Raw genomic sequence first — 21,939 nt, forward strand, 5'->3', positions numbered from 1 at the left:
TTGTCTTAGTAACAGGAGGCAAGCCATGATGACTCCGGCCCCCTTGTGGTGCTTTGGAGAGAAAGGACAAGCTGAGGTTGGGAGGGAAGGGGTTAGAAGAGGTGTAGACTAGGAGGCTTTGAGAATGCAGAGTGGCCAGGAATTCGTAATAAAGATACACAGGAGTGCTTAGGGAGAGAAGATATAGCTAAGTACAACACCAGAGTTTCTGACCTGAGCGAGGGCATGGGAAAAAAGAAATATACTGGAAAAGGAGCAGATTTGCAGGACATCCGTTGCATTATTTTCATGAAAGTAGCTCTGCAGAAGTCACCGAGGAGTTACTATGTTCATTGTAAAAATGAGAAGGATGCTATCTTACTTTTCCATTAGTTAAGTGACTTTTCTAAGTTTCTTGGGAAAACACCCTCCCGTGTAGTGTGATATACCATAGGACCCAGATACTATAAATACTGTATCGGAAACTTAAAATTCCAGGGTGTAGTTCTGATGGCTTTTCCCTATACTATGCAATGCTGCGCAACTGGTTTTACTCATCTCAGAATGCCTTCTATCCCAAGAGACTTCTTGGTCTCTAATACAAACACATCTCTGGCAGGCAGGTTTCATTTACCAATCAACTGAGATATGAAATTATTCCAAACTCATCAGGCTCTAAAACTGACGCTCTGGCTGGGATCCCCCATATATCCCACCCTGTGTAGACCCGTTCAAAACTCTACATTCACATATGCCCTCATATGTAATTCCAACTCTTTTCAACTGCTTGCCAAATGGTATGGTCTTTTTACCTAAATCGAAATGTTGCAGTGCAACAAAAGATGATGATGTATCCCGGGGTAATTCATTATGTGGCCACTTTAATGAATGCACTAGTTTCCCAAGTGATGCCTTTGACATTTGAGTCAAAAGGAAACTATCAGAATTAGAATTTTAAGAAACTTAATAAAACTGAAAAAGAGGTAAACCGTCAATTTCTAGAAATACAAATGTCCTTGAATTTTTGGGATTTTTTTTTAATCAGGCTCAGGGAGAGAAAAAACAAATAATGGATTCATACCAATAAAGTTCATAATTAAATTTTAGAAATCAAATTAGTTAATGTGAAGGATGGTGTTGCCTCAAAAATAAAGATATGCCGATACTTATGTATTAATTTAGCAGGTCTTTAATAACACGCTTCATCTCTGTCAGAGGAGGAACTTGCAGTCAACCTGGAGACGAAACAGAAATGCTGATTACACGGCACAGACACAGTGGCTTGGATGCAACATCTCAGGAAACTCATTTCTTTTTCTCTCTATAGCTGTTACTATCCGTTGAGCTGGCAGCTGACTGTGCGCACATGTTAAAAAGAAACAACTAGAAAAGAGTTGATTTGCATAGAGGATTGGTAATATGAACTCAAAGTATGGCTGAATTTTATTATGTGGCCAGAAAACAACAACAATAACAAGCCAAAACCCTAAGGATCTGAGAAATTCATACCCACAAGACCAAAATTTCTTGCCAGTTCTTATTATGCACATGACATACAAGGTTTCTCAAAAGAAAATTAGTATGTTAATAATAACAAATAGCCACATCATGTCCACGTATAGGTGGAAACATGTTAGCGCATTCTTTCTCACATATATTTTGATTAGTCTTTTGTAACATTTGTCATGGATGTGATTAAAATAAGTACTCTGTGTATATCAGTTGATGACTTTAAGCTATTCTAAAGTGACTCACAAAGTCTGAATTTTAAAAACCCGTTTTCTGGTTTTTAAATTGTTTTTACTTCTCCCTAGATTTCCCTGTAGGTAGAGTCCGTTTGAGGGGAATAAATTTAAATGAAATATGTTTGATAGACTAACTCTGAGCCTGATTGGGCTGTTTTACCCAGTCTTTAATTTAGGCAGCTGGCCTGATAATGAATTTCTGTGCTGTTTACTACAGCTCAGGTATACGTCTTGATCTCTAAGGCTGCATGTTAAACACATCTCAACACAGTCTGCCCAACACTGAACTTGGTGTCCATTTTGGTATGACTCTTCTGCATTCCATTCTTAGTTATCAAAAGAAGCCTGAATTGTCTTCTCCCCTCCTGTCTCTTCGTCAACAACTCCTCCTGAATGAATCTAGATGAGGTTTGCTAACTGAGTTGGGTCATTCCTTCTCACTTGGGTTTCTGCAATATCACCCACATCGTCCTTTTAGATTTATTTATTGGACAGACTCTTTTTATGCGTTAACTCTGCCTTGACCACAGGTAGACGCTAGGTATCCAAACAGGGATGCGGTCCCTCCTCTCAAGAAATCTACAGTTAAATGAAAACACATCTGGAACTGGGTACTTTCAGATACTGTGGCAAGAAGCAAGGGCCTTATAAAGACATAGATTTGCATCACCCTTTGGTCCATCTCTCACACCATTGCCAGATTAATTGTACTTCAAAAATGCAAATTCAGCCATGTCTCCAGTTTCTCCTGTTAAATTACTTTAGTGGCTTCCTACTGCCTTTAGACAACATTTGTTAGCATAGTATAGAAGCCTCTTAATGCTCTGGTTTCTGCCTGTAATCTAGCATTATCTCCTGCATCCTACCCCCCCGCCCCCCCCCCCCCAGCATTTGGAGGCTCAGCCATATTCCACGCTTTTACACATAACACCCCCACAATTTACATTCACCCCCAAGTGCGAATCTTCATCCAGAAAGCCTTCTTTCACCCATCTGATTTAGATGTCCCTTCTTGAAAAGCAGAGAATTGTAGGTGTACCCCAGCACAGCACTTAACATAATGTATTACAATTAAGTCGGGTGGAGATATTAACTGTAATTTCTGATCCAGACTCAAGCACAGTTCAAAGACACAGAAGTAATTCAACGACTAGTAATGAGTAGATCGATGAATATGATATCACCTAAAGAAATAAGTGAAAGGCATAAGCTTTCATCTAATTCTGTGATCTTTCGAATTTGCTCTTTTGATCCCTCTGTCATCACCATTCAAACTTACAAAATTTTAACATTCGTATGGCGTTGAAGTAAAAATGTAATTAGCCCCAAGACACATTTAATTAAGATAAATTTTACACGCATGAAGAACAAAGGGGAAGTGTAAAGGTGTGTAAAGGAAAATAGTTTTCAAGACGTTTCTTCTGGTTTTCCACCAAATATGATTGCTAGCACACCCACAAAAAGGAGAAGGGAAGAGCCTCTTTGAAACATTAAAAGTTGATGTGAATTAATTTCAGGGTTGGGGAGGGTGGATAGATTGAAGGCAAGAGGCGATACGTATGCTTGGGCTTCTTGCCAAAGTGGAAGACTTATGCAAAATGGGAATAAGGCCGAGTGGAAGGTTTGATTTACTGCCTAACTTGAAGGCCCATCAAGACAATTGGCAAGGAAACAAAGAACGTATGTGTGGTTATTGGTGGGCAAACATGAATTAAATGTCAAGGGCCAGGTGTTCAGTGTTCTAGGAAGAGTCAAATTATATCCTGCTTTCAAAGCCTTTTTGTTGTAATATATATGTAGGTTGTTCTTTCTGGTGTTTTTGCCCCCCATCTGGTAAAATATTCTACTTCTATTTCTCATAAGATAGATGACATGTTTACATTACCTTTTTAGGTAGAAGTTGTTTCCGTTCTTTTAAAGAGGGATTTTTCTGTGGGGCATGAAAAATCAATGCTGGCAAACTGTGAACAGATACGGAGACTAAGAAAGTTTGTGTTTGAGATGGTTTTGCCTTTTTTGGTTCAACATGTAAGTTTTTCACTGTCATGTGCATAGCTTCATTTTCCATTTATATGTAACCACTGAATTATATTTTTGAATAGTTTGCTTCTAAGACATTCTTGGTGCTATACAAATGGGAATTCATTCACTAACCTGAGTCACTTGGTTGTATCCCTCAAGGAATTACACAAATGTCGAAAGTTCTTTAGATCACTAACATTCCCCAACTCTAAGCCAATTCGAGCAATGGGTCTTAAACAGATGAGTAGCTTACAGAAAGCTTTCAACTTTGCACCGGTGCCGACCCAGCAGAGTCACCTCCAAAGGCTGAGCCCAGAGCCTTGGCGTAGGCCTCTTGTTATGGATGGGATTGCAGGGGCTCAAAAGAAAAAAAGAAAAAGGGGAGGGGGCGCTTATCAGTTGTGCTACGGGGGCGGTTGGCCAATGCAGGAGGCAAGCAAGATTACCAAGCCAAAAGCATGCGAGGGGAGTATCCAGCCTCGGACATCTGGCTGGCCCCTTTCATCTTGCTTTCACCAGCTTTCCTTCTTAAGCACACTTATGTTTGAGAAAATCAGTACTTTCCTGGGTTTAGTGTTTCACACCGGGTGGCGCTCTAGGTCTCTCTTCTATTTTCAGACAAGAGTCAGGCACTTGCAGTGAAAGTTCATTTATAGTTTGTCATACTCAGTAACTGGGTCCATGACTTTTTCAGTTAGCCACATAATCATAGACGATCAAAGATGCAGCTTGGGATAAAAGCAGGAATATGGAGCGTGGAGAATGACGTAGTTCGGTTTGATTCCCACTTACTAGCTGTGAAATATTATGATTGTTTATGCTGTTTCTTTAATCGTATGACCTGGAAAGTGGAAATACTGTAGCTATTGCATAACTCCTGGAGGGATTAGAAGAAATGCATGAAAGAGCTTACCTAGAACAGTTCTATGCTCATTGTAATAGTATGTCCATGGAAGGACAACAACAGACACGCAGAATGCTTCCCAGGCACTCAACAAAGTATTTTTATATTACTTATGGTCCGTTCACATGTTTACCCATCAAGTGACTCAGTGTCAGGAAGGAATGATAGATTACATGCTACATGCCTCATTATCTTCACGTGAAATATTTTGCTTGATGATAGAGCCACATTTCATGTCCAGTCATCGTTTGTAGGTGCATTTTATAAGGATTACACGCTGGTTTGAGAACAATGACCTTAAATTATAAACCCCAAATGGACTGGACCAGAGGTTTTTAGCATTTATGTTTGCCTGCACTGTTTTTAAAAAATGTGTTAATTATAAAGAGTATCTCAAAGGCAAATGATTTTTGTTCTGCAGAGTTTCTTTTTCATAATCTTTAATTGTGATAATACTTTGGTCATTAAGATTTTACTATATGTTTTCATACTACTTGCTTTTTGTTTTGACTGTCTTCAATGACTTTATTATCACTACAATATTGAAAATGCTGTGATTCAATGTGTTGTTCTTTCTTCGTGCATGTAGTAACTTTACTCGCAACTTTTAGGCACTTAAAAATATTTAAGCATATCTTCAAAATGCCACATACATTTTACATTTATCATCCCATGTAATCAAAGAATATGTTGAGTTAAACACTGTTTTTGACTATCAAAAACAAATGTTTTAATAAATCAAGAAGGCATTTCAGATCTCTTATTACAATACTTAAATTCATTAAACATTTTATTTTATAGTGCCATTTTATTTTAAATGTATTCCATGGGGAAAACTACCTGGTTAAACTAAGTTAAATGAGTTTCATTTCTGAAAATATCCTCAGACTTTATTGTGCTAATGAACCTCACCAAATGTACTTGACCATGTTTGACCTTTTTCTCCAGGAGCAGGTAGAAGCATTCATCCATGGAAAGACTTGGGCAAGTGAAAATCTAGTCTGTGATTATTTATACTGAAGTCTTGGGTCAAATTCCACACTTGGAAAATATTCAGAAACTTCTTTATATATTGCTAGTGGTGTTTGGTTTGGTTTTGTTCTGCTTTTTCTTTTTCTTGCCCCTTTTGCACTTGATCTCCATCAGTTTCAACAGATGAAGCTTCCAGCTGGTGGCAAGAATTTCCCAACCCCAAATAGGCCCTTTGGTTAAAGTTGTCTGGATAAGACAGAGACCATGGCTTGCCAAATCCAGCGACATTATTGATCTCTGGTTGTTAAAATGTTGCCTGCTCTAACATTGGAAATTCCACATTCTTAAATAAAATTCTCATTTGAGTCTGTTTTCCCCGACTTTCCGATGCCATGACAACCACATAAGAGGGAAGAGAAGGAAGATTTTTCTTCTTTAACGTTGATTCTGCCTTGATGCATGTATTTCACAAAAGTTGGGCCCATCGTGTCCTTCATACCAGCTACTCTGTTAAAAGTAAAACTCAGACCAACTACTTGCAGGGTGCTCACAGACTACAGTTAGGTCTAAGAAGGAAATCAGCAAGGTATTGTGAAACGGAAGACCTCAGAAGGGCTGTTTAATATTTTGAAAGGAAAAGACTCTTGGAGGCATTAATATTTCTAGAAGACCTAGATGGTAAGAATGGAACTGCTATGAAATTCGTTGGGGGAAAAATTTCAATCATAAAATAAGTAAGACCTCTATTTATTCAGATTGCTGTCTAGAAACCCTACAGACCTCCCACGCATCTTCTTTTTCCTGTGCGTCTTTTATGTACTACCATCTAGAATTTCCTATTTTCCACTGACCCCTCTGACAAATTCCCTGACCGTTTTAGTCTTCTCAGATACCAGGAGACAAGTTGCAGCATGCAGGAAGGTACACCAACTGGGAAATAATGAATACTTCTCACCACATAACACCTGCAGATACAAGTTGTCCTTGTTAGACCCCCTGTCCAAGTGCCCTAACTTTATCAGCAGGGACCCTGCACGTGCCATTTGTGCTGACCAGGAAAACACTCTGGTGTGATATTCCCCTATCAGCCAGTATTTCAATACAGCAGTACTCTGGAAAGGAGGGTGGTGTAATGATAAGCCTGGCTTTCTCTGTTGAGTGTGGATCTGTGGAGGGGGCTGTGTCGCCTATTGAGGGGGCAGAGTTGGATGGAAACATTACACAGCATGACAAAAAATATTGTCATTTCAGCGGTTTTGAAACAAATGAAAAATAATGAATAAACATGTCTCTGAAAGGGTCTAAGCACTCACAGTCAAAAATTCTCCCCATCCTCACTAGTTCCATGTGATTCTTCCATTTTTCACTCCCCCTTTTGCTCTGACTCTAGGGCCATGACACATCAAAGCTTTATGCAGATAAGAGGAAGACACACAAGGAAGTCATAGGAGCAGACAGAGAGGGAGGATGTTTTCCAGACCCGATAGAACTAGAACCAGGAGTCAAATCATTATGACATTTACTGGGACATGTTTTCTCACAATGCAATGTACTTTGTGACTTGTGTTTAAGATCAAGTAACTTTTTAATTTTAAAACTAAATATAAAGTTTTTTTTTTTTTTCATAGAAGACTACAGACGGGTCCGGAAGGCAGTCTTTGTCTTCTGAAAGCTCTCACCTCTACTTTCATATTCTCCCAGAATCATCACGATTATTGCTACCTGTGTTCGGAGGTCTTCTCACGTCAAAATTTGCCACATTCCACTGTTCTATTGCAAAAACTCTACTAAACTAATTTTAACTAATAGGAAAACAACCCTGCTATTTACAAAGCAATTGCATCACATTATCATCTCATCCATTTTCACAGTCACCCGTTAAGTAGGATAGTGAGCTATTGCTACTTCTACTTTACGATAGAATGTTCTCATGCTCCGATTAATTAAGAATCTTGTCCCAGGTCATGTAACTTATAACTAGGGCATAAAGTTTGGGTTACATTTCAATACTTATGCCTCTTAGGTCAGGATTTGTCTTTATTTCAGTACATTGCCTCCAAAATGCATTACCTTTTCTGAGATATAGACATTATAATAGGAAAAAAATCTTTTTTTTAATTCTTTTTTTAATGCTTATTTATTTTGGAGAGAGAGAAAGAGAAAGAGAGCACAAGAGACAGAGGGAGACACAGAATCCAAAGCAGGCTCCAGGCTCCGCTCTGTCAGCACAGAGACCGATGTGGGGCTGGAACTCACAAACCGTGAGATCATGACCTGAGTGAAGGTTGGACGCTTAGTCTACTGAGCCATCCAGTTGCCCCATATAATAGGGAAAAGATCTTAATATCTTACTGGTAATGGAAATTAAGTCAGTATATGGAGAAGAGGGCACCAAAAATAAGTGATCAAAGAGGAGGGGTTACTGATCTTTATAATCCTCATCTCATTCCATGTTGGCAACTAGTGATTATTACCCTGTGAATATAATGTATATATACATATATATTCACATATATATGTATATTAATGTATATATATGCATATATATGTGTGTGTATACATATATCTTCCAGAATAAAAAATTGGAGACAAAAATTTCACCTATTTTTTAAAGTTTTATTGTGACATCATGCTAGCTCATTTTTCCAACAAAATTCTGCTTGTATTTTATAGAGAACTTATCACTGCATCTTGGTTTACTTTCTGTCCTGATTGGAAAGGTCTTGAGGCAAAGAACAACCGCTCCTGTCATTCTTCACTAGCATCTTCTTCCTAAGAACATCAAAGTCTGTTAAACAACCACAAACAATTCCACTCTCCATACACATCTCACCAACACCATCCTCTCTTGGTCCGCCATAGAGCCAGCTACAAGGAACCCACTGTTGTACTCACCATAGCGATATAAATAACATGTTATAAAACACAGTGATGTCTACTCATCATTAATATTCTTAACATAGTGGCCATCATGCTTATCAGAAGCCTAAAAATGAAATATTGGCATAAGAAATAAGATCGCCAAAGAGTTCTTTGCCAAAGAGTTCTTTTTGGGCCTTTTTGGCCTATGAAACTTTTATTGGTAATATTTTCAGATTCAGATTCCTCCAAATTGGCCTTAATGAATTTCTATGAGGATTACCAATTCCCAAAGTAACAAAGTTACTGCATTAGCTTTTGTTTGTTTAATATTTACAAACATTTATTGAATGCTACTTTCCAGGTGCCATGTTAAGTGTTTTAAGTGCATGCTTTATTCTGCTACCGATTTACTTTTGTTGTTGTTGAAGTGTGGTGGACATACAACATTATATAAGTTTTAGGATCACAGCATTGTGATCCAACATTTGTATACATTAGGGGGTAATTACCATGATAAATCAGGCTATCATCTGTCACAGAAGTTGTTATGATATTAACTTAGTATCATTACCTCTTAATTGACAAATCTTTCGGTTGTTCCTTATTAGACTCATTGACTACTTTATTCATCTTTGGAGCATCCTACTCACAGCCAAGGATTCATGCTCCATATTCTAACAAGTTTCCAAACCTCCTTCATGTGTCTCTAAATGCCTTTTTTTACCCAGAATAACTTTGTCACTCTGTTTAAAATAATGAGCTTCTAACGTCTGTTTGACCTCTTGAAAGGCCACCTAGTTGAAATAGTAACTTCCTATTTTACACTACAATGACTTCATATGACATATGATTTCAAAGTTATTTGAAATTATAATGTGAGAATATGAAAGCTGTTAGTGTTACAGGTAAACAAGCTAAAAATAAAGTTGCTGATCTAATAGTAAGTTAACACCTGGACCTGAGCTACATAAGATGCTATAGTTTGGCAGACATTTTCCCTCTAGGCTTTTATGAGCTCCTTTGTTTTAATATGATTATCTCATCTATGATTAATATAAAGGATATTTCATGTCCCTACCATTCGTTACCATTATATTTTTTTGCATTTTTCTATGCAAATATAGAAAAATGAACATTATTTTAATGCGAAATGTTTAGAATTTCCATTTTTGATATTTACTAATAATGTGTTTTACACTTTCCTTTGTTTTTCATATATCGTATTTCCTTACAGTTAATTTTTAGAAATGGGATTTCTGGATCAAATAATATTAATATTTTTAAGGCTTAAAATAAATAATAAAATTACTGTCTTAAAGAATTCTGTTGATGGGGCGCCTGGGTGGCGCAGTCGGTTAAGCGTCCGACTTCAGCCAGGTCACGATCTCGCGGTCCGTGAGTTCGAGCCCCACGTCGGGCTCTGGGCTGATGGCTCAGAGCCTGGAGCCTGTTTCCGATTCTGTGACTCCCTCTCTCTGCCCCTCCCTCGTTCATGCTCTGTCTCTCTCTGTCCCAAAAATAAATAAACGTTGAAAAAAAAAATTAAAAAAAAAAAGAATTCTGTTGCTAGAAATTTTATGCAAATATTTGTTTCAATATAACCTTGCTAGCTTTAGTTATTATAATTTTCAGTGATTTTTATTAGATGTTCAGAAAAAACTGGGTCATTTTAATGCTATTATATTCTTTATTTCTAATTAGATCAAAAATGCTGTCATATTTATTAAAAATAATGATTGTTTTTCATTCTCTCAAATGACCTCTCTATAATATTAATTATCTTTTTCCTTATTTTATGTTTTCAGTCATACTATACCATATATCCTGCTATATGCCACTAAGTTTTTTGCTTTCCTTTTCATTTTGGTACATATACATTACTTGTACATAACGAGTATAAAATTTCTTGTTACTCCCAAGTCTAGAACTCTCTCTTTTCAAAGTTATTCAATATTCACTTACATTATGTAGTATTCCTATGATGTGGATTGTTTAAATTATTTCACTCTTTAAAACAGAAGGAATTTTATTTAGAGGAATTTGTGAGTTAAAGGTTTAACTTTTTTTTTTCCAGACAATTAATTGTCCCAAATAATTTTATTGCTAGATAGTTCTGTGTCATAATAGATGTAAAGAAACGTTTATGACAATTTATAATATTGGCTATTGTTTCTTTATAAATTGTGTAGTCCCATAGTAAGAATGAAAGGAAAGACATTTATTTGTAGAGAGATTAATGACTTCAGGATGGTGAAATGTCTTTTTTATCTAAACCTAGCAAATGCTTAATATATAATAACCATTTTATAATTGTCTGGTGATAAGTAAAGAATCAAAACATGCTGTAGAAATTAATTAGTGTCATTACTGATAATTTTCTCATACTTATTTTTAAGCAATTTATGATTTTGTTATTTCATTATACTTATTAAAGTGGAAACATTTTAATTAGCATTTACTGTGAGTGGATTTTGGAGATATATTGTTTCCAGAATGATTTTTTAAAGTTTTGTTCTTATTGTGTTAAAATAATAGAAAATTTCCCATTTTAGTAATTTTAAGTGTACAATTCAATGGCATTAATTGATTCATGCTACCTGCTTCTAAAACTTATCCTCACCCCAGACAGAAACTGTATAATCGTTAAGCAATAACTGCTATTTCCTCCTCACCACAGAATAGACTTTTAAAAAATAATCCAACTACATGCTGTCTATAAGAGGCTAGCTTTAGATCTAAAGGCTCAAGTGGATTAAAATAAAAATGATGTAAAAAGATATTCCATACAAAGTATGGAACCAGAAGAGAGCTTGTGGATAAACCAATAAAAGAAAGAATAGATTTGATGTCACTGTTACAGGAGACAAAAAGAGTATTATATATTGATAAAAGGATTAATTCAAAAAGATTTAATAATTATAATAGGCAGCAAGCATCACAGTTCCCAAATATATTAAACGCTGACAGAATTGGAGTGTTATACTTTGTTAAATTAACATTTGTTAAGTGGAGCACGGGTTCCAGATGGTGAGCCACAACTTTGACAACAGACTCTAAGAGGAATTGAAATACAGGAGTTTTTTACTCACAAGTCCTGGAGGAAAGACATGACATGCCTTGAGGAACCACACGTAGTGGTCAGAGTACAGACAGCGAGACAGGACCTGGGGTGCATGCCTTTTTTAGGGCCCATGGGTGGAGTGTCTGAGGGTTCCTGGGCTAAGGCTGGGTTGGTCAGTTCATACCCAAAGAGCAAGGTTTTGATAAGCCGGGCAGGGGTCTTATCTAAGTGGTGCACAAGGCATATAGACCCTAGGAGACAAGGGATTATATTGCTTGCAGGGCTGTTGGGGAGTCATATCAGGATTTTGACGTTTCTGCCTCTGTGGCTGCTCTCTAGGGCATACACGTGCACAGGGGGCTAATGTCAGTTTAAGGTCCTGCAGGCCGCTTGACCACGCTAAATGGATACTGAGGCAGCCATACTATGGAGTAGCTTTGCTAAATTTTCAACATACAAGGAGAAATAGACAATTCTATAAAAATAGTTAGAAATTTCTGGTACTCCACTTTCAGTAATGGAATGAACAGAAGACAAATCTAGAAATACGGAACCTGAGCAAGACTATAACTAACTATATCTAACAGACATACACAGAATACATCACCCAACCAGAACAGAATATGCATTTTTTTCAAGTGTACATGGAACATTCTCCAGAAAAGATCCTATATAAGAATACAAAACAAGAGGTAATAAATTTTAAAAGGTTGGAAACATGCAAAGTATTATTAAAACTTTAATAGGTAAGAATATTAAGAAATGGAATTCATATATAAAGCCATGCTTTTTGTTCACATATCTTTATGTTTAAATGAATTATTGATCATGTTAAGGTCACCTAATGAAGTTTAATACTTCACTCCATTGTAATAACATTTTAAATGGAAACCTTTCAGAAATATATGCTGGGATTATTGACAAAAATGACAGAGTCTTATTTCATTTCTGTAAAATCTGTGACCCATCTAGTTATGAGAAATACATCAAAGTCCGGTAGGGGGCATTCCACAAAGTATCTGGCCAGTACTCCTCAAATTACCAAGGGCAGTCTGACAAGGATCTGAGAAACTGTCACAGACAAGTAGAGCCTAAGGCACAATGAATAAATTCTTGGGTGGAATCTTGTACAAGAAAAAGGCATTCGGTTAAAACTAAGAAAAACTGAATAAATGGTGGACTCTAGTTAGGGATAATGTGCCAATATCGGCTCATTAACTGTGACAGTGTACCATATGATGTGCGATATCAATAATACAGCAAATCGTGTGATAAGAATTTTCTGTACAAGCTTCTAAGTTTTTTTTCTAAAATAAAAAAATACATGAACATCACTTACAAAAAAATCGTTGGACATGTCATTGGGTCCCATGTCACTGTCTATTCAAACAGGAAGTGCACGGTTATGTTGTAACTAACGTTATTGGTTCTTACGTATATTTCATTCTGCCTAAACTTGCTTCTGCAATATTGGAAGAAGGCTTTTAGTCAAATAATCATATTGACTGAGATAGACACATGGGCTAGTTCTGTAAAATGCTTATTCTAGTTCATTCTCATGAGGATGCTATGTAAATTTTTGTCATAATTATTTACTCAGGCTGATCTTTTATCTTGACAAAGCTACAGATTTGTTTGAGCTTTAAGAGAAAATACTATAGAATATCTCCAGAATTGTCAATTCAAAATCACCTTATCACTTCTATTAATAGAAAAAAAGCAAATAATGGTTTGCTTATTCACTAGCATAGACATATGCTTTAAGTGAACTGGATGATATTTCATGATAATATAAAGCAGGATATTCAAATTGATTTATTTGCATATATTTTTTGAAATAATTGTTTCATGGCTATTAAATTTATTTCTGGAAATTAAAGGATATATTGCCGAATAAATTATAGCCTTTGGTATATATATATATATATATATATATATTTATATTTATTATTATATGGATGTAAATATAAATGTGTAATATGTATAAATATAAATGTAAATATAATATATACAATATGTTTTAATTGACTTTTTAATAGTGGGATATCGTACTAACTTAATATGATTAACTTTTACTACTTAAAAGGGAACTATTTCTTGGCTTGAATGTAGATATTAATCATGCTGACTTGCATATGTTTCTTTTTTTGTTCCCTGTAGGCTGTACTTTGGAGGTATAAGTTTTCTCAGCTTAAAGGTTCTTCAGATGATGGCAAGAGCAAAATCAAATTTTTGTTTCAGAATCCAGATACTAAGCAGATTGAAGCAAAGGTAAATCCAGGTTTATCACATTAACCACCTCTAATTACATTAATGCCATTAAGAAGCAAAGGGGAGAATATTTAGGGGAAACAAAAGAGCAAAAACACACATTATCTGTTTCCTTTGGGATATCCCCCATGGCCAAAAGAATAAAATCACTTTGAGATTTTAGTGGCAAAATTTCAGTTAAATTCTGATTGTATTTTACCATTATCTACTCTCTCTTTGGATATGAATACAAATCCCTGAAGAAAAATATTATTTAAACCAATTCCTGTTTTCCTCATGTTACTATGTGTCAATAAAATGAATAAATGAATTATTTGTTGCTTTGCTCATGCAAATTTTCAGTATTCCAAAATATATTGACTATGTGGCTTTAAACTCGTCAGAAAGGTTCACTACCTTTATTTTAATATTTAATATTTGTATATATTCAAAATTTAAATTATTTCAGTTACTCTACAGTGAAATTCACAATAACAATGTTTGGGGCAGAATAAATTATAAATATATTATTCCAGTGTGAAGGAAAGGATAAATAACAAATGCCAAAGTAAAAAATTATTAATGGTATGGAAATGCAAACTCATATATAATTTTTCAACGATGGATTAAAATTAGCATAATTCTGTTACATACCTGTAACAGGGGGGGTAGGTCAGCCTGACAGTCAAAATCTTCCAAGGAGTCACCCTCTCGGACATCCTACTATACGTCTCCCGTAACACTGCTCTATATGCGTATCAGACCCTCTCCTTTTAACAGGATGACTTCTTTCTTGCCTTATATATCTGCCCATGCTTGTCTCTTAACTTTTCTCCTTAGAGTTTTGTCTGAATTGCTCTGAGGATACCCCATTTCTGTCTTACATTGATCTTTGGACTTACTGCCTCCACTTAGACTATAGGTTGCTTATAGAAGGAACTGTGGATATAGCCCCTTTCTGCTGGATCTTTTCCGACTGTGTTTCTGTAAAGCATTGACGTTTCACATGGCCTTGCCTTTGATTTGTCTACCATCAATTTAGACAAATACCATCGTAACTTCACCCACTCCTTTTATTTAACTTCATTCATCATTTTCAATTCTGCATTTCCATCATTGCCTTTTCCCTAAACACAGATGCACCCATGGAACTGCCTTCTATCTCTTGCTACAGCTCCTCCTCTTTTCCCCTCTCGCTCCGATTAATTGACCGTTTCCTTCGTGCTAGCCACTCACACTGCTCTTTAAATCACCATCGAAAAGATGCATTACCATTGTCCCAAATTATCCATATTTAGCTTTTGTTAGATTTCTCAATCTTTCAAAACACAGGACATACTCTAATAGTGGTGAATGATGTTAATATTGTCAGTTCCATATTCTTCTGGCTAATGTGGAAACTCAACCACTAGCTGCTGACAGCAGCTTAGCATTTGATATGTTACTTCTCTTCTAATTTTTCTAATGTGCTAATGAGTCCTTAGTTGACAACATGAAGCAAAAATATAAATGCAATGCAATGACTAACTGTAATATTTAGACTTTATTTTAATGTAGCATATGTTATATATACAGCTAATTATACTTACTAGTTATTAGTTACCCATCTGTTTCTAAATATTACTCATTCTTGTTATAGTGGGTTTTTTTCAATTTTTGAAAAATGTTTATTTTGGGGCGCCTGGGTGGCGCAGTCGGTTAAGCGTCCGACTTCAGCCAGGTCACGATCTCGCGGTCCGTGAGTTCGAGCCCCACGTCAGGCTCTGGGCTGATGGCTCAGAGCCTGGAGCCTGTTTCCGATTCTGTGTCTCCCTCTCTCTCTGCCCCTCCCCCGTTCATGCTCTGTCTCTCTCTGTCCCAAAAATAAATAAACGTTGAAAAAAAAAATTAAAAAAAAAAAAATTAAAAAAAAAAAAAAAGAAAAATGTTTATTTTGAGAGAGAGAGAGAGAGAGAGAGAAAGTGATGGAGGGAAGGGCAGAGAGACAGGAAGACAGGATTCAAAGCAGGCTCCACACTGACAGCAGAGAAACAGGTGCAGGTCTTAAACTCATGAACCATGAGATCATGCCTTGAGCTGAAGTCAGACATTTAACTGACTGAGCCACCCAGATGCCACTCTTATTATAGTATTTTAAAAAATATTTTATGAATTCGTTTATTAGGAGCTAGTTTCAGAAAATATTCATTGAATGTGTTTCTTAAACTTATGGACAGTCATTTTTGTATAGGAGAAAGAGCAGACTTAAAAATAATAACAGTATGACCACTGGTAAGTTACAGAACTTCTTTAAAGGCGCCATCTCCTTCTATAAAACGAGCTATAATAATACCTCTAAGGGTAACCATGAAAATACCAATTAAATATAGAGGCTATTTAACGCAGATGAAACTAACCAATCAGTTTTATAGGATTGTTTGGCCATGCAGGTGTGTATCCCTCAGCTGACATAGAAATTGTATAAGAATTAAAACTAGCACAATCACTATTTTGTAACCTTTATAATTGCAACTTGTGAGCAATAAAAAAGTACCATCACAGGAGAACATCAAGGAGAATACCAGCATATATAACATTATTGGATTTATGCATCAAGAGGATGGCTTATGGTTAAGAAATTGCAGCACCTGGGTGGCTCAGTCTGTTAAGCACCTGACTTTGGCTCAGGTCATGATCTCAACGGTTCATGAGTTTGAGCCTCACGTCGGGCTCTGTGCTGACAGCTCAGAGCCTGGAGCCTGCTTCAGATTCTGTGTCTCCCTTTCTCTGCCCTCCCCCACCCGCGTTCTGTCTCTCTCTGTCTCTCAAAAATGAATAAACATTAAAAAAAATCTGGGAAAATATAAAAAATAAATATAAATATAAATATAAATATAAATATTGTTACCAAGGCAGCAGAAACAGAACTAAAGCCATGAGAATTTCGAAGTATTTGTGAACTTGTCGGTAGGGATAAAATAATTTCCTTAATTACACTAGATCATTACTTTACAGTGCAGGATTGTAAGCATTCTTCTCAATATTTTATTACGAACATATTCAAGCATATAGCATACGTTAATAATTCACAGTAAACACCCTATATGCGCTATCTAAATTCTACCATTTACACTGCACTGTACTTCTTTATCACAAATCTGTGTCTTCATCTCTTTAACTGTCAACCCATCTTATCTTGGCACATTTTGAAGTAAATCACAGACATCAGCATGATATTGCGCGATTTTCAAAATGCATTTGTGCAATGTTATTTTTGTCCCTCCAACTCTAAATTCCTCACCCATTGTTTTCTTGGGCAATTCTTCAAATTTATAGTTGTTCATGATAAGTGACAGTTGTACACTTTTGTTTTTTTTTAAATGTGTTTAATTATTTTTTCAGAGAGAGAGCACACGGTGGGGAGGGGCAGAGTGAGAGGAGAATCTGAAGCGGGCTCTGTGCTGACAGGCTGAGAGAAGAGAGCTTGATGTGGGGCTTGAATTCATGTACCACAACATCATGACCTGATCTAACATCAGATGCTCAACTGACTGAGCCACACGGGCACTCCGACAATTGTACACTTTTAATTGCATAATCTAAATAATAGTGACCAAAAAATTAAAAATCAATTAATGAATTAAATCTTAACTAGTAAAAAATAATTTTAGTAAAATAACAAAAAATACTCAGCAAATGGAAGCATTCATTACATTTTAGTCCATAGATTTTAAAAAATATTTCATTTTCCAAAAGTAAGTTACATATACATACAACTTTGCCATAATTTGTAGTAATCTAAAGCATGGAATAATTTGATATGGCTGATAGTTTATAAATAAATATTTAGCAAAAATAGTATTTATTATCATATTCCCAATATCATTTGCTTACATAGTCTCACAAAAGAGAAGAAATGATAAACATAGTTTCAAAAACAATGACATAAAATTCCATGTTATTTGAAGAAAAAATTATCTTACCTAGAAAGATTGGCTTCCTTATGAGTTAGATTAACACAGAAGATATCAAAATGACATGATTTCTACTCACAGTATTTTGAGAAATGTTTTGAAGGTTATGTGTTGAGATGTTTCCATGTACTTTAATAAGTACATTGTAAAACTTTTATAATCTTGGAGAATAATTTGTGAGTGTTTTCTTAAAATCATTAATTTTGTATAAAGAGCTTAAAGTTAAATATTTTTAATGTATATTTATTTATTTTGAGAGAGAGAGGGAAGCAGAGACAGAGAGGGATACAGAGAGAATCCCAAGCAGGCTCTGAGCTGACGGTGCAGAGCCCAATGCAGGGCTCGATCGCATGAACATGAGATCATGATCTGAATCAAAATCAAGAGTTGGACACTTAACCAACTGCGCCACCGGGTGCCCCCAAAATTTATTTTTAAGTTAAACATGAAGTACACATTGGTGAATAAAGATGTGAAGAAAATAAGTTATTACCTCACTTGTCCCAGCCTGAAGTAAATAAAGCAAAACTAAATAAATATGTTATTGAGAAATTTAAAATCCTATAATGCAGTTTATCTTTATGTGCTACTTATTGTTTATCTAATTTTTATACAAGTTCAATGCCCTATAGTATAAGAATATGAGCTCAATAGTTAAAGAACTCTGGCTTCCACGTATAAAGGTGATGTCTGTTATCTAGGACTAGTTTTCTAAGCTCAGGCTCAGCATCCTGAGTGTAAGATCGAGAGTATTAAATCCATGGTTTTATAAGGATAAGAGCACATGTGCCCTTCTCAGAAGACTTGAGAATACCAACATACGTCTGTTACATGTTCAAAAATAACCTAGAATTGGCAGAGAGTTACAGGTAGGGAAAAAGTAGAAATGGAATTTGTGCCATCAACATAAAAGCGAAAAGATGGGATCAATTCACAGAAGAGCCCATAACCCAAAAAAGACAGAAGACCCTAAAAAAGATTTAATTGAGTGATTCCCACTCAGAAGGTTCTCGATGTATACACTGTGAATGAGTGGGGATTGACAGTGTGCAGTGGTTCAGTTGTCAGGAGAATTGTTCGAAAACTCTCTTGAGTTTATGGGGTAGTCAATCCCTTCTTCCCCATGAGCTTGTTCCGAGGCAGAGGTAATAAAGGGTTTATTTCATGCTGAAGCTGTGATCAAGCTCTGAATGTCTCAAGAATCTCTAGAAATGATGGAAGCCCTTATTCCATGAGACAGACTTCCAGCTTACCTTCAGCCATGATGGCAACAATCATCCAGGACAAGATCCCTAAAGCAGAACGTACATTAGCCTCCACAGAGTGCTTAGATAGACTTGCAGCTAGTTTTTAAAAACTAGCTCCTAATGAGTAGATTTTGTGACATATGAATCTCATATTTGAAATAAAAATGCTATAGCAGAATAGAGAGAGCTAAAGTTGAGGGATTCTCTCAAAGTGCAGTAGCATAAAATATGGAAAATATAAGATGAAAGACAGCTCTGTGACTCCATTACCAACACAGCCAGCATTAAGGAGGAGAAGAAAAGAGTAAAGGAAGGAGAGAAAAATAGAAACTACCAAAAAATCCCCTCAAACTGAGTATGTACTTCAGCCGTCAGCGTGAAAGGGAAAACTGAGCTGTGATTAGTAAAGAGGAAAACTACGTCACACCCCAAAACTTTCAAAATCCGAGTATAAAGCAGAAATTTAAATCAAGATTTAATTTAATATTCCAGTGGAGTAGTGGCTGGAGGGCCTCAGTGAACTCGCCTCCCTCAAAAACAGTGGAAATGCCAGGAAAGCAACTGAGTTCAAGCACCTGTTTTCAAGCATTCCAGAAATTAGCCAAATTGACAAAAATGAAAAATAACCAAAGTCACAGAATGAACTGAAAATTGACTAAGAGAAACTACTGGACCTCGCTCAGTAACATAATGAGGTTCATTTTAAAGTTTTAATTTGAAGATGTTCAAACACCCTCCCTTCCTAGACAGTGGCTTTGTAGCCAAAAGCCAGTAGCACTGCAGAAAATGGAGTGGTCTGACTTCATCCAGAGCAGAATCAATAATTTGGTTTAATTTGCAGCTTCCTGAGAATTCTCTATTCTCAGTGTGGTGGCTGTGTGACTCAGCACATAGCTCAGCGGGGGGGGGGGGGGGGGGGGGGGGGGGACAAAAGGAAACAGAGGATCTACCCCAGGACATGAACTAAAACAACAGCAACCTGCCACAACATCTTGACCACCTAAGCCTGAGATTTCCACTGGAGCAAACAAAAGCCTGGGCTGGAATTTAAAAGAAAGTCTTGGAAAACTAGACAATGATTATGAATTTAGGGAAAGCTCTGACATACTCTTGGGGACTTATGATCAAGGCTGTGTGCATGCCCAGGAGAGACCTGGGAACACAAAAGACACCAGTTGCTTACTCTGACTGAACTGGAGAACACACACAGTCAGGAGGTTAAAGTTAAATTTGTCTTGTAAATGTCCTGAAATTGGAAGATGTGCCTTCACATGCAGATTTCCATAGTAAGATGTAACAGACTTATAGGCAATACGCATAATGAAAGTGTCTGACCAATAGTTGGCTGACCTAGATGTGAGCAATAGGCAGTGAGGCTTAAACATGTAAAAAAAAAAAGTATAAAACAGAGAATTTTATGAACACACTACAGAGAATACACATTCTATAGATTTAATGCAAGAAAGTGCTAAACAAAGAAATAGCAATAAGAAAAACAACAACAACTGAAACACCAACAATAAACTTTGGGAAAGTGGAACAATCTAATGCCAAGAGTTGTTACAAGATATTATCTAAAATAGTTCCCATCAAAAAAATTATGATGTGTGCAAAAAGCAGAAAAGTATGTACAGGATAAACACCAACCAACAGATTATGCCTTGAATGGGGCTCAGATTTTGGATTCAGTAGACAAAGACTTTAAATTAGCTATAATCAATATATTTAAATTATTAGAGAAAACAATGTCTAAAGAATTAAAGAAAAATATGACAATGGTGTCTTACCAAATAGCAAGTAACAATGGAGAGGTTACATAAAAAAGTGTCTATAGTTGAAATATTCATTAACTGAAATGAAACATTTACTAGTGGGACTTAACAAGATTTCAGTTGGCAGAAGAAAGAATCAACAATCTTGAATATTGGACAATAGACACTAACCAATCAGAACAACAAGAAAATAACAAAGAATAAAGAAAACGACTATAATCAGTACCCCGTGGCACGTTGGCAAACATATCTGCATATGTATAATGAGAGTCCAAGAAGTAGAAGAAAAATAGAAAGGGACAGAAAAAATATTTGAAGAAATAATACTTGAAAACTTCTCAAAATAAATTAAAAAATAATCTACACTAAATTCAGTGGGCAAAATATGTGAAGGGGAGTAAAAGATACAAGCTTCCAGTGATGGAATGAATAAGTCATGGGAATGAAGTCTAGGGAATATAGTCAATGATATTGTAATATTATTGTATGATGACAGATGGTAACTACACTTGTGGTGAGCACAGCATAATTCAGACTTATTGAATCACTATGTTGTACACCTGAAACTGTCACATTGTGTGTCAACCCTCAAAACAAAACACACAAACAAAACAAAAACCAAAACAACAACAACAACAACAACAACAAAAAACTCCAGTAGGATAAATTCAAAGAGAACCATACCTAGACTTTATTAGAGTCAATTTGGTGAAAATCAAAGACAAAAAGAGAAAATCACATACATGGGCTCATCAATAATAATAACATAGGAAAAAATGAGCAAAATGGCAGATGAAAATACTCCATTTAGAGTGATTGCATCCAATGTAAAATGTTTAAATGCCTCAGTTTAAGGTAGAAATTGAAAAAATAGGAAAAACATTGTCCAATTAAATGCTGTTTATAATATATAGGGTTTAGATTCAGAAACACAGATAGATTGAAGGTTAAAAAATGGAAATATATATACATATATATATGACATATATATGCTAGAAGCAATAATAAAACAGAACTAAAGTGCCTATGTTAATATCAGACAAAATAGACTTTAAAACATAACTGTTACATGAGGAAAAAAAAGGGGGCATTTTATAGTGTGGAACAAGTGAATTTGTCCAGAAAACACAGGAATTGTAGATATACATGCACCTAGTAATATTAGTTAAATG

General features: G+C 35.9%; 1 protein-coding gene across 1 annotated transcript in view; it reads left to right on the forward strand.

Moving 5' to 3' along the window:
- SNTG1 (syntrophin gamma 1) overlaps positions 1 to 21,939 on the forward strand; it is an 888,222-nt gene that overhangs the window by 843,505 nt on the left and 22,778 nt on the right. The window contains exon 19 of the mRNA XM_043601045.1: positions 13,706 to 13,816. Within this exon, the coding sequence (XP_043456980.1) occupies positions 13,706 to 13,816 (111 nt within the window). The remainder of the gene's footprint in view (positions 1 to 13,705; positions 13,817 to 21,939) is intronic.

Source organism: Prionailurus bengalensis, chromosome F2 (assembly GCF_016509475.1).
Source record: "Prionailurus bengalensis isolate Pbe53 chromosome F2, Fcat_Pben_1.1_paternal_pri, whole genome shotgun sequence".
NCBI classification, from domain to species: Eukaryota; Metazoa; Chordata; class Mammalia; order Carnivora; family Felidae; genus Prionailurus; species Prionailurus bengalensis.